Source organism: Octodon degus, unplaced genomic scaffold (assembly GCF_000260255.1).
Source record: "Octodon degus isolate 3935 unplaced genomic scaffold, OctDeg1.0 scaffold00072, whole genome shotgun sequence".
NCBI lineage: Eukaryota > Metazoa > Chordata > Mammalia > Rodentia > Octodontidae > Octodon > Octodon degus.
The window spans coordinates 6,108,961-6,122,941 of record NW_004524648.1 but is presented as its reverse complement, the minus strand read 5'-3'; the positions used below and the strand labels follow the sequence as shown (position 1 = coordinate 6,122,941).

Below are 13,981 nucleotides of genomic sequence, written 5' to 3'. Positions count from 1 at the left end.
TGAGAAACTAACACAGGATAGCAGTCAGGGTCACTAGGGACAGAAAGCTAGCATTCAAGCTCTGCCTCTGTCCTGAGCAGCTGTGTACGCTTGTGATACTTGAACCTCTCTGAACCTCAGTCTCCCTCACATCAAGGCTACAGCATCAAGCTCTTAGGATTATTTTAAAGATGATAACGTCCTTCACTTGTACATTCAATTACTCCACAAATGCTTCTCACCGAACACCTACTACGTGTCAGGTACCTTGCTAGGTGCCGGGATTTATTGGTAAACAAGAAAGGCAAGATTTCTCTTCTCAAGGAGCTTACAATGTAACATATAGATTCTGGATCAGAAAGAGGGAGACAAATTAGTTAGAAAATTAAGCAAGAAGTGACAGCCTGAGGCTTGGGGTGCCTGAGACTCATGGTGCCAGCTGCAGATCAAGTGGTCAGGAGAGTGTTCTTAGAGGAAGTGACATTGCAGGAAGTAACTCTATGACAAAAAGAAAAAAGCCAGGCAGTATTCTGAGAAAAGTGTAGGTCATGGAGGAACAAGTGCAAAGTCCCTGAAGCAGGACTGAGCTCAGTATATTCAAGGGACAAGGAGAGTTCACCCTGATGCCTGCCAGATGCAAATGTCCGTATCTGGAGGTGTTTCTGCAGTCATGTGAAGCCCCAGGTGCAGGGACCAAATGAATTGAGCTCTTCAGGTCATTATAGACCTGTATTTCCCCCAAAGCCTAGATAGGGGGCGCTAAGAGAGCTGGCAAGAGGGAAAAAGAGGCCCGGTGGCTGAGACTGAAATTCTCACATGGCTTCCTTCCTAAAGTCACTGTTTCCCCTGCTCTCAAAGCCCCATCCGTTTGAGCCTCTGGTTTCTCTGTTCATTGTCACACTGCATCCTCACAAGTCCGAAGCCAAAGATAAAAACAGGGTTGCTGTAGAATGCAGGTGCAACCCTTTGAAAGCCAGCCCTCTGGGGCTCACCTGCTGCTGGCTAGGCTTTGGGAGGGTCCCAGAAGTAGCCCGAAGGCTGGAGTCTCCCTGAGGCACAGAGGGGGGACACATGCTGATTTGCACCCCTGCACCCCCAGCCACTTACTTGGGATGTTCCATGGGCACCTCAAGCACAAGATCAGGCGGGATTTCGAAGAGCTCAGGGTCACGGCCATCAGCCTGCAGGACAAGCGGCAGCACGTCGAAGCGGCCGTAAGGAGGCTTCCAGCCCAGGTCAATGCACAGCTGAGAGGTGAGACAGACGCACTGAGTCTGCAGGCCAGGCACTTGGTCTCCTTGGGGATCCCTCTGTCACCCACCAAAAGACTCCCCGCCCAAAGGTCTCAGGGTACCTGAGTGAACTCCAGGTTAGCAGGGTCCCCTCTGATGGTGCCATCTGGCATCTGGTAGCCAGCATACCGGATGAGCTGAGCATTCCAGACACGGAAGTCATGCTTCCCATCGGTCCGCTGGGGGAACACGGTGATGGCCGACCTTCCCCAGGGTACAGACAGTGCTGTTTACCACCTGGCCCTGGTAGGGGCTCCACGCCCCTCCCTGCTGCCTCCCACTCCCCTCTTCCAGCACTGAGGCCCCCTGTACCCAGGCTGTCACCTGCTCCTACCAGCTCCTGGCCTTCCTCCATGACCTGCACAGGGATGGCCTCTCTAGGATCCCCAAGGACTGCAGCCCTTTTCCTCGCCTCCCCATATTTCCTCTCTGCACACAGTGGAGTCAGTTGGATGCTTGTGCGGTGCCATTCACAGGTTCACAGCAGACTTGAGCCCCATCTTAAGGTCTTGGTCACCTCTGCATCCCACTCCCTACCCTTCTTTCCCCACCCTTCAGCCTAATGCTGGTTAAGACCCCATCAGATGGGCACTGAGTATTTGCTGAACATGGAATGGCATGTGAGTGGTGCAATCCTATGGTGGGGGTGGGACACATGACAAGCATCGGGTCTCCCATCTAAGAAAATTACCACACCAGAGCCTTCTGCTAGAAAACTAATGTTGCACCCCCCTAAAATGTGGGGAGCCTTAACTAAGCAGTAAAGAAGTTACTTCTTAAAGATGTAACTCAAGGGTTCAAGTCAAACACAACCACAGAAATTCACTGACAGAGACTCGCTCATCGAGGCCTATGAAGAAGGCTGTGCCTTCCTCCTTTTCCTCTCTTTCTGGTTTCCCCTTGAGCCGCAGAAGCCTCCCTATATCCATCTGCACCTTTTGTCTAAGACTCTGGGGCAGGGAGCAGGGGGCCCACCTGATGTTGCCGTTGTTGGTAGCGTAGCGCAGGTGCCTGCAGATGTGTTCGAACATCTCCTGGGCTGTGGTACAGCTGCGGGCATCGAAGACCTGTGCACACCCAAGCAGACCACATGGTCAAGGACTGCATGGCAGAGCCTTCATGGCTGATGTGCCTGATCAGTGCGGAGGAACTCGCTCCCCTCCCAGAATCGACAGTCTCTTCTCACAACTGCCCTATTCAGCCTTTCCTGCTCTGCTCCCGGAGCAAAGGTAAACCTACTCTGAAGACCCCAGAAAAGCCCAAATCCCAACGAAACTTAACTTTAAAGGGCCAGGAGCCAGGCTCCCAACAGCCCCTGTCTGGCTCTGTGGCAGCACAAGCAGCCGGAATTGGCTTCTCTGGCTTTTCTGGTCACCTTCTCTGTCCAAGTGCCTTCAGTACAACCCAACAGCAACCAATCCTCCAACCAAATAGTGAACTAGGATGCAGGGATAAACCAAATGCTCTCTTGCAGCCAAGAATTCAAACACTGGAGACAAAAGGCCTCTCCTGCACCACCAAGGCCTCAGCAATAAGAACAAGGCCGCTCTTTGGCTTTATGGTAGCATTTGGTCTCAAGATTAATGCAAGAGAGAAAGATCAGCTAGAGATTCTCGTACTGAATCAGATTGCAGACATCTAACAGAGGAGCCCTGAGGAGTTCCCCAATTGGGAACCTGGGCTTTGGTTTCTCTTTGTGGATCCCAGAGGACTGCCTGCTTTAGGTCTCAGGGTCACCTCACCGCCCCTTGGGCTCGCTCACCTGCAGGTTGGACCACTGGATCCTCCCGATGCAGCGAGGGGCATTGCGCCAGGCAAGCTTGGTGGCGAAGATGAGCTCATCTCCTGTCAGCTGGTAGCTTCCTGTTGTTTCTATCTCCTTTGTTACCGCTTCCACTCTGGCCAGATATTCCTCTATTTTTGCCCTGGGGGACAGGAAGACATCCGGAAGATCAACAATGAGATGACCTTACCTGGAGATTAATTCAATCCACAGAGGCAGGAACTGAAGTCACACACCGAGAGAGCAAACTGTCCCTCACTGGAGACTGTCCCCTCCAGGGCCGGCTGCATGGGCTCTCACTTAGCCTAGAGGGATCTTGTGTTTGATATGCTGCTGTCAGCATCTTGAGGTTCTTACTCATGTTGCAATAAGGAGTCCCCATTTTCGTTTTTCACTGTGGATCTTGAGAATTACATAGCCCTTGATGAGCTGGACAAAGCAACTCACAGGCATGATCTCACTGAGTCTGTGAGGAAGGGTTTGACATTTCTGAGACAGGGTCTCACTAAATTGCCCAGTCTTTAAACTCAGACCAATTTTCCTGCCCCGGCCTCCTAAGCAGCAGGGATTATAGGTGCACAGCTACCTGCTGGCTTGGAAGGCTTTCTCTGTTCATTTTATAGTCAGGAGTCTCAAGGCACAAAGGGTCTCAAACCTCTAGGGAGTTACAGGCTGGGCCCAGAACATTAGCATAGGAAAGAGCAAAATCAGGACACAAAGCCAGGTGTCCCTGCTGCCAAGCCCAGGGTCTCATCTGCTTGCAGAGGCCCTTCTACCTTCCAGCCCCTTCCAGGGGGACTACAAGACCTGAGATGCTGTCCCCAGGAGCCCGGGCAAGCCCAGACATAATTGGGAAGGGAGGGTCAGGACTCAGGCCCCGGAGCTTCAAGGCCCGCCCAGGCAGGAGCTGCATCCAGCAATTTCTAAACACACTTCAAAAATATCCCAAAAGGAAGGACTTAATCAGAAAGACTTTGAAACACACACACACACACACACACACACACACACACAGAGCAACCTTGAGATTTCTAATCAGCACAACGAAAAGCTTTTGAAATGGCAACAAACAAAACTATTTAAGGAATAGACTCCTGACTAAGGCCACTGGATGGTCAACTCAGGACAGAATGGCCTTTTGGATGTGCAGAATGTCTTGATAACTCTTCCTGGATTAAAGAAAGAAACACAAACACAAAACATGGGGTGATATTTACCCTCAAGGACATCCCTGCCATAAGGAACTGCCGGGGTGAGGTCCCTGCTCACTCCCCAAACAAAGCTTCCAGCAACATCCCTTGTCCTGCCTCTGAGCACATCAGCGGTGACCACATGGTCACTGAAGCTTCCAGTATGCATGCAGGCATCGACACGTGGATAGTGATAAAGCTCGTCATTCACATTTGTGCCTGATTCCCTTGGAGTTTTACATTTAGCCGTTTCACCTAGCCCTGTTTCTGAGGCACTAAAAGTGCTATGATGTCTGCCAGCTCTGGAACCAGGAATGGCTTCCATCAGATGCAGATAATTTTGAATGGGACATTCAGCAAGCCACAGTCTCTAAATACACTGTAATTCTTCGTATACAAAGGATGACCAAAGCCGCAGTGGGCCACATCTCTGGATGCTGGCGTCATAGTGCGGATGGGACTAGGCATCATCCCAGAGCCTCTGGGGACATTGTGAAAAATGGGACTTTCTTCAGTGAGAAGCAAAGGGTCTGAATAGCCACCAATCCAGGTTGCCTTGGCCCACGTACAGTAGGACTCCCAGGTCGTAAGAGGTAAAGGCTGGGGTGCTAAGGCCGAAAGCAAGGACTCCTGGTGCAAGCTGCCTGGGCTCAGCTCCCAGCCTGGGGCCGTGAGCCTTCAAGCATGGTATCTCTCCTCTGTGGGCCTCAGTTTCCTGGTTTGTAGAAGAGGCATAATGACAAGTACCCATCCCATAGAGTTGTGGTTTCATTTAACATAAGTGACTTACTCCAGGCCGTGTATGAACTTTGGGCCTCAGAGATAAAGAGAAAAGCTCTGTGGCTCAGTGACGTTCATTAAGGAAGATCCCTGGGCCACAAAAGCCTCGCTAGATAACAAGTGAGGTAAGAGAGCAAGGACAGTGACCTCTGCAATCACAAAATACTTCAGGGGCAGCTCTAATTACCCCCGTGACAAAGTGGCAGCCCCCAACCGTTCTCCCCCCAGGTCTAGGTTAAAATTGCTGAGAGGGGTAAAGCACACAGGTATCTGTTCCTTCGCCACCTCCCACCATGCTGCTGCCCTCATTTGTCAACTGAGAAATGACCAACCGCAGAACTGAAGGACACCCAGCACTGTGCCCACATCTCTAGCAGGTGGTCTCCAAGGAACTTTCAGTTTCTAGCATTTCACAATAACAGGGTCCATGTAAATCCACCATCAGGGCCACTTTGTGGTAGGATATAATTCTGAACTTGCATGATCCTCAGAACAATCTCATGAGCCAGTCGATTACTTGTTTTACAGATGAGGAAACTGAGGCTCAGGAATTGAATATATTTGCCAAGGATTCAATAGTGGTTAATGGTGGAACTGGGATCCAAACACAGTTACATCCCAACCCATGCTTTTAATCCTGACTGCGAGCTCCTGCTTCAGGATCTCTGTGTTTCTGCCCTTGACCCCCTGCAATTTTGGGAAGAAGAGGGGTTTATGGACTTGGATCAATTGTTGGACACAGGGAGCTTGGACAGAAGAGGCAGGGAGCAGTGGAGGAAAGCCTTACTCTTTGAAGGAGTCATAATACTGGTTGACAAATTCAATAGCTTGAGGTAGAAGCTCCTCCAGAGGGATGGGCTTGTCCCTCGGTCCTCTGGTCATACTTCTAGGATTCATCATGGACCCAAGGCAAGATTTGGGCTTGCAAGTAAAATTCTGGAAAGAGAGGGATAGCTGGTGAGGTTTCAGGGTTTGGCCTCTGGGCCCTCTTCCTCCAGGGCCTGGCCTAGCTGCCTCCCTCCCCAAGATAGGACACCTCCTCCTTGGGGTCCACAGGGTTTCCTCTCCACCCAGATCTCCTCTCGGCCACCTGAGTCCCAGTTAGTGTGAACCAGCCTGGCCTCTGTCTCTGATCCCAGTCTCCAGCCAGATTCAGGCTCAGACCCAAGTCTGCAGCCTGATCCCTGGGAGCATCTTGTGAGCTCTCTCCTGTGCTCGGCCCATGTGGCTACCAGCCAAACTGAAGTGAAGTGCGAGTGTGAGTCACTAAGCCATACGTAGCACAGAGAGAAGTCCAGAAAAAAAAAGATGCCCAAGTGTGTACTGGAGTGGTCATGAGTAGCAGGGAGGGAGCTTTCGTGGCCTTGAAATTTTTAATTCTTTCCTACTTTACACCCATAGTACATACTGTAAAGTCAGAAAAGGGAATGGAAGGGTTGGGGGTGTAGCTCAGTGGTAGGGCGCTTGCCTAGCATGAGAGAGGTCCTGAATTTGATCCCCAGCTCAGCAGAAAGAAAAAGAAGAAGGAAATTTAAAAACAGAAAGGAGCCTTCTAAAGGACATTTAGTCTAACCACTTATTGGCTGCTTAGTAGCTTAATCTCCCTTCCAATGACAGGCAGCTCACTATATCATCACTTAGTTCAGTCTAGCTTTGGGCAGTTCTGTTAAAAAGTTCTCTATGAAATCTTAAAAAAAACATATATATATATATATATATATATATATATATTTCCTTCTGTAATCATTTATCTGGCTTTCTGGATTATCCATTACCCATTAGGGTGGTTGACTGGGAGCTGGCACTATTCACCTCCTACTATAGCTCTTGGTCCCTGACACCCTTTGCCCAAGCAGATGATAGTTTGATTTGCCCAGAAGGCACTGGTAGATCCACAAAGAGCCACCCTACTACCACCAGCAGCTTTACCAGCATGGGACTAATGTGGTCATCCCTGGAGCCTGCCTTCTCACCATTTTGGCCTTATTGTGGAGTGTGTCTTGGAAAATCATCCCGTTGCCCCAGTTCTTGATCCTCATGTGCTGAGGGCAGGTCGGTGAACGCTTTCGTGGCTCACTCTGGGATTCTGGAGTATTCTAAGAGGAAGAAAACCAAATTATCCCAAATGCCCATGACCCCAGGACATCAGGGCTCTCTCCAGTCTCTGGACCCTGTTCCAGCTTCAGTGGGATGGGAATCAGCAGGAGAACACAGAGGGCAGGGGGGTCAGTCCTTGACCCGCCTACCTTCCCAGCAGCCAGGCCACCTGGGCCCAGGCCTGCAGAGAGCTCCAGGTGCCTGGGCCATGGGCCACGCTTCTCTCCTCACTGAGGCCCTGCCAACACTTGCTCAGAAGAACTGCAATGGCAGGAACTCAGGCTCCATGTGAGAGAACCTGTCACAGCCAGTACCACCAAGGACAGAAGTCAGCACAGGCAGGAATACACCACTGCCGTCTTTCCCCCAAGGCAGCTAAGGATCTGAAACCCAGTTTCTCCCCTCTCCCACCCACTGTCCTGTCCATCTCTCTGGAACTCTCTGGAAAAAAAAAAAAAAAGGAAAGCACGTTTCCTCTCTGGAAAAGTGGAAAACACTTTGGGAATGGGGGACCCAAAGATCATACTACAACCCACTAGGAGGTGCCAGTGCACCCTGGGAATCAGATCTTTCTAGCTCTGACCCAGGCTCCTGGATCTGGGACCTTTTGCGCACTACCCAGAGCCTGGTTTCCTGTGCTCTCCTGCACAGCCTCCAATGGGTTATGCAGCCTGCATTTGCCCAGGCCAAGGAGGAAGGGGCTTTCCATATTCACCAGACCTACTGACCTTGGCTGTCCCTGTAAGGGGCTGGGAGCTTCCATTTTGGTGCTTGCTAGAGCTGTGACATTTGGGGTCATCCTGTATTTCTGGGCTGTGAAAGGAAACAGCTGCCGTAAGACAGAGTCTGAGAATGGAGGGAGTCTTGGAGTGCCCTCCGCCAGCACCTCATTTTCCAGAGGGTGGGAGTGAAGTGCTCATGGTTTCCGGTCAAGGAGGGCAGATTGACAGATAGAATCTTTCCACACCACCATCCTCCCACCTCTTCTTCCTTCTTCCCCATAAAAAGCCAAAAGATATGAGGAGGATTGAGCCAGCTATTGGCCCACATGGTGACCCACAGAAGCACTGGGAAATGTCCCCTTTGGAAAGCCAAGTGCCAATGTGTTACTGGGGCTGGTGGGCTGATAAAACGTTCATCAGCTCTGCTCTTGAGGGCCAGCAGCAAGCACTGCCTGTCACGTGCTTGGTTCTAGTCACTTAATCTTTTTAATTTAAAACCCTTAATTTACCTTGGCTTATTTGCTCACTGTACATTTTTATTATGGAAAATATGAAGCGTACAAGTGTCGCAAGAATTGCATAATAGACTTCCACGGCCCTTTGCTCACACTCAACTCCATTACCAGTTATCAACCCGAGGTTCATATTGTTTCAACTGTACCCTCCAGGCTTCAGGAAAGACAACCTTCTGAACAAACAGTGCTGGGAGAGCTGGCTATCCACCTGCTGAAGGTTGAGTCTAAGCCCGCAGGTCTCATCACATACTAAACTAAAGTCAGAGTGGATCGAAGATCTAAATGTTAAGACAAAAACAATCTGCTGGAAAATACATAGGTAAAAACTCTTGAAGACACAGATGTGGGCAAGGACTTCCTGAACAAAACTCCAGTTGCACAAAAAATAATATCAAGAATCAATAAATGACAAACTTACAAAATAGGAAAAAAAATTTTTGCCAGCTCTTCAGACAGAGAACTAATATCTACAACATAAAGAATTGAAAAATATGAGACCAGCCCAACATAAAAGACCCCATTAAAAAATAGGCAAGTGAAATGGATACACACTTGTCAGAAAAAAAGTACAAATGGCCAATAAACACATGAAAAAAAAAATGTTCAACAACTCTGGCCACTGGAAAAATGCAAATAAAACAACACTAAGATTCTATCTTACTCCAGAAAGAATGTTCCTCATTAAGAAATCAAATAATAACAAGGAGGCTGTAGGGAAAAGAAACCCGTACATTGTTGGTGGGAATGCAAATTAGCACAACCACTATGGAAATCAGTAGGGAGATCCCTCAAAAAACTAAGACTAGAAGTTCCATTTGCATCAGCTCTTCGCCTTCTAGGTATCTTTCTGAAAGAGAGGCATCATATTACAGCGATACGTGCATCCTCATGTGGATAGCGGCACAACTCCTGATGCTGAAATCTTGGAAGCACCTTATATATCCATCAATAGATAAGCTGACAAAGAAACTGTGGTATTCATTCATAGTAAAGTGCCACTCTGCCATAACGAAAGATAAACTCGAGTCATTCATAGGAAAATAGATGCACCTTGAGACTAAAGTGTTAAGTGAAATAAATCAGACACATAACCTTTAGTATCACAGGGATAAGTAAAAAGCAAAACAACAAATAAAGAGGAATTAGGGAGGGAGGTAAGTCTTTTGTTAAAGGGAAGAGGATCAAGAGGTAGAGGGAAGCAGGAGGGAGGAGAGAGAAAGGAGATGATTAAAAGATTGAGATTATGATACGTACACCTACCAGCTCCCCAAAGTAATGTAATCATGACATACTGCAAACATACACCAATAAAAGATTAAATTTAAGGGCTGGCAAGATAACTCAGCAGACGAAGTGCTTGCTTAGGCAAGTGCAGGGACTAGGGTTTGATCCCTGGCACCACATGGTGCACCAGCCCCATCCCCGGGCACACTGAGCCAGGACTGAGTCCAGGCATGGTGGTGCATGTCTGTAATCCCAGCGCTGGGGAGGCTGAAAACAGGAGGATCACTATGAGTCCAATCTTCATAGTGAGACCCTGTACCAAATACACAAAAAAATGAAAAAAAATGTTTTTAATATCCTCCTAGTCTCTGCCTTTATTTGAAAGCAAAATTAAAATGTAATATCACCTACATAATTACATGCATTACATAGGACCATTAGGTGATTTATAACTATAAAACATAGTATCCCATTAAAAGAATGTGCCCACGATAGACTCTCCTTATCTGACTTTGTTTTTCATGGATGCAGCTACCCAAGGTCAACTATAGCATGAGAATATTAAATGGAAAATTCCAGAAATAAATAATCCATAAGTTGTTGACTTTCTGAATAATATGATGAGATCTTGTGCATCTCACTCTGTTCTGCCTGGGATGTGAATCACCCCTTTGTCTGCGGAGTCCACGCTGTCCATGCAACCTGTCCACTAGACGCTTCATAGCCATCTTTGTCATCAGATCAACTGTCAGTGTATCATAGTGTTTCTGTTTGAGTATCTTTATTTTATTTAATAATAACCCCCAAATGAAAGAGCAGTGATGCTGGCAATCTGAATATGTCAAACAGGCGCTGCAAAGTACCTCCCTATAGCAGAAAGGTAAAAATTCTAGACTTAGTAAGGAAAGAAGAAATTGTAGGCTCAGATTGCTAAGCTCTATGGCAAGAATGAATCTCCTGCCTATGAAATTGTGAAGAAGGAAAAAGAAATCTGTGCTGGTTTTTCTGTCATACCCTAAACTGCAAAAGGTACAGCTACAACCCATGACAAGCACTTTGTTAAGATGGAGATGGAGAAAGTGAAGGCACTAACTGGGAGTGAAAGACATGGACAGAAAACGGACTCCAACTCATGGTAACATGTGGCAGAGAGCAGGTGGCATCTACACAAAGACTTCAGCAAGGAAGTCCCTGAGACAAATGGCACCAAGCCATTGGCTGCAAGGAAAGGATGCTTATGTAGATTCACAAATCTATTTGTGAATAGAAATGGGACAAGGGATGTAAAAAAACTTGAGGTGTGTTATGAACGTGTCCCAACTCCTCACCATAAATGTAATCATTACATACTGCAAGCTTGTCTAATTTTTTTTAATTTCAAAAACCTATATATACTCATACATATATATTCATGAAAAATGTTGAAGATATTGGGGGGGGTCATGGCTGCAGAGTTGAAGACATTGATTAAGGTCATTCAACCACTAAGATCCTCACGGCTCAATGCTTCACCTTTATAGAATTTTCCTTACAGAGCACTGCTATAGTAGTTCTACTTTATTACTAGGCATTATTAATATCTCACTTTGCCTAATTTAGAGTTAAACATTTTGTTATTAAATATGTACAGGAACAAAACGTAATATGTAAAGGATTCAGTACCAAAGTGGGTTCAGCCATCCAACGGGGACTTGGAATACATGCCCCCCCCCCCAGAAAAGGGGAGCTGCTGCACGTACCGCAGAGCAACTTATATCTCAGTCAAATAGCACAGAAGCCCTGTGAAGAGACCTCTGTGTGATCATCTATTGTCTTCTGACAAAGATTCTTTGTTTGGCCAAACTTTGGTCAGACTTCTGGACCTTTTCAAAAGCCCATCTGTGCACGTAAAGGGAAAATATATTTGGAGCAAAGAATCTTGTTAAGTCAGTTTATCTATAGCTCCCCTACAAACGAGATCTCATCACCCCTGATAACTAATTGGGTTCCTCACCCTCCACCATTGCTCAGTGATGTTTGATCACCCTGGTCTACCTTCACCAAGAATCCTGTAAGGTCAGTTTAGCCAGGAACCCCCGTGTCCCTAAGAGTTCATCTTACACATTTTGATCCACTGATCTCTCCCCCACCTTCTCCCCGCCTCTCTGTTGCCATTTGCCCCGCTGCACTCTAAGTTGCGCACTGACTCTCTCTCCCACTGCAAGACCTCGCTTCCTGAATAGTCTTTCTGGACAAGTTCAAACAGGCATCATTAAATACTTTTTTAACACATTCCTCCAATCTGGACTGGTTTGCCTCACCAGAAAAATAAAGCTAATACAGAATCAGCTGGAATTTGGAACAGATAAGCCATAGCCGAGCAGTCATTGGGGGAATGATGACTTACAGGAAAAGCTGTTTCAGGGCCTGAGGTCTTCAGGCCTCCGGGTCTCCTGCTCCTCTCACTCTGCGGCCATCATCTCTCACCCAAACACTCTTTGTGCTGTGCTCCCTCTTAGTTACTCTTGGACAGATGGACACGCTCAGAAGCTTCAGATCAGAAATGCCCACTGACTGACGGTCACATTTAAGTTGATAAACTTAACACACTTAACATCTTAACAACTTGCACACATAACACCACCATTCCCCCCAAAATATTAGAAAGCATCATTTTCCAGGGTTGTCTGTGAATCCCCTGTGTAGACAGGGCCTAGTCAGGCTGACACAGCACCTGCAGCTGGATGTTTAGGTTGTGTCTTGTATTCTGCCCTTAGAAATAATGGGTCTGGTGCTGGCCCTGTGTGTGTGTGTGTGTGTGTGTGTGTGTGTGCATCCAAACACCTGGAATGTGCCAGTAAATGTTCACAGTGATCCGCATTAAGCAACCAGATCAATTTTAACTGTTCTGTTCTTTTCTGTATCTTTCAACTTTTTATAGTGGCTGTGAATTTCTTTCATAATTGAGATTCTTTTAAAATTTGGGAGAAGAGTAAATAAAACTTTGCCTCACCTGCTGTCCCCCTGGGTAGCAGATTTCCTTGGGGATGGGGGGCCATGACCCAATACCAGGTGAGCATGTTTAGGCTTTGGACTCGTCCTTCCTAATTACTGTCTTATCTCTGCCCACAGACTCCATGAACTTGACTAAACCCTCAGCTGGTCCTGCTTGGTCCCTGGTAGGGCCAAGGGCCTCTAGGACCTGTCCTTCCTGGCTGGGCCAAGACCTGGGCACCTGCTTAGACCACAGAAGAATCCACAGGCCCTAGCAGGCCACTGAGGGTCCAGCTTCCTCTGTGGCTGACTGTGTTTGTCTGTGGCTGTCAGGGCTGACCTGGGGTCCTGCTCCCAGTAAGGTTCCCTCTTTTCCACACCAGCCTAACTCTTTACACCAAGGATATGGACAGAGGGGTGGCACTCTTGGAAATGGGTTTTGTTTTAAAAAGAAAAGGAAAGAAAAAGACTCTTCACTCTCTTAACCATATCTGAAATCTAAAGAGCACAGCAGTCCCAGCCTGAAAGATCAGAAAAACTTCCAAGTGCTGATACAACCACAGTACAGCCCGCATAGATGCTTCTCCTCCGCTTGCAGGCAGGGGGTTCCCTGTGCCGTTCTAGGCTACAGAGTGTCAACCTGAAGCGCCACCACTCACTCACGGGATCCCTACACAGCAGATATTCTGGCCCTCCCGCTTTTGCGACCTTCCCGCTTGCAGCGGCGACTCCCGCGCCCGCCCCGCTGCCCCCGGTTCCCGGCCGGCAGCGTACCTGGTTCGGCAGAGGCAGCGCGTGGGCTTTGACGGGAGGATCCTGCGCAGGAACCTGCAGAGCCGCGGCCGGGCGGCCTCGCACGCCGTGCTCAGCCCCTCCCGCATGACTCTGAGGCTGCGCCTTGACGTGACAGGCTCTGGGCCGTAGGACTGCAGCTTTAACGCTTCGGAACCTGTGCCCCCGCCCCCGGGCGGGGCGCAGGGAGAAGCCACAACGGCCTCCTGGTTCTGAGGGTCTCCAAAGGGACCTCACTGCGGGATGATCCCAGTCAGCGGGATGGATGACTCTGGTCAGCCAGGATGTTTGGTCTAAGGTTTATTTACTCCGCTATGGAATAACAAGGATCACCACAAAAACTCACTGCACAGTGTTTTGCAGTCTACGAGGAATATTTCCTGTCTCTCTGTCACATCCTCCAGCCTTCACCAAATCCAGTCTACAGAGCAGCTCCTTTTGTTATCCCTACTGAGGAGAAAGGGGTGGGAGACTCAGAGAGGGTAAGGACCTTTCCCAAAGTCACACAGTAGCAGTGAGGGCTCAAGCTGTTTCTACTTCCTAAAGGCTAACCCTAAGACACGTCCTTTTGAATAAGAGGTATACAATAGTAGTCTTTCAGTTATTCTTTTGTGTTCAGCAGCAGAATATTTTC

At 48.2% G+C, this 13,981-nt stretch overlaps 1 protein-coding gene across 2 annotated transcripts in view; it reads right to left on the bottom strand.

The window, feature by feature from the left end:
- The window catches only part of Nos2 (nitric oxide synthase 2), a 31,035-nt gene extending 17,459 nt beyond the window's left edge, over nt 1–13,576 (bottom strand). For both annotated transcript variants that reach the window (XM_023719966.1, XM_023719967.1), the window contains exons 1-8: nt 13,330–13,576; nt 7,850–7,934; nt 6,998–7,120; nt 5,812–5,960; nt 3,034–3,196; nt 2,247–2,338; nt 1,334–1,475; nt 1,087–1,226 (exon numbers count right to left, since the gene is read on the bottom strand). In XM_023719966.1, the coding sequence (XP_023575734.1) occupies nt 1,087–1,226; nt 1,334–1,475; nt 2,247–2,338; nt 3,034–3,196; nt 5,812–5,960; nt 6,998–7,120; nt 7,850–7,934; nt 13,330–13,436 (1,001 nt within the window). In that variant the 5' untranslated portion in view covers nt 13,437–13,576. The remainder of the gene's footprint in view (nt 1–1,086; nt 1,227–1,333; nt 1,476–2,246; nt 2,339–3,033; nt 3,197–5,811; nt 5,961–6,997; nt 7,121–7,849; nt 7,935–13,329) is intronic.
- Between the last annotated feature and the right edge of the window lie 405 nt (nt 13,577–13,981).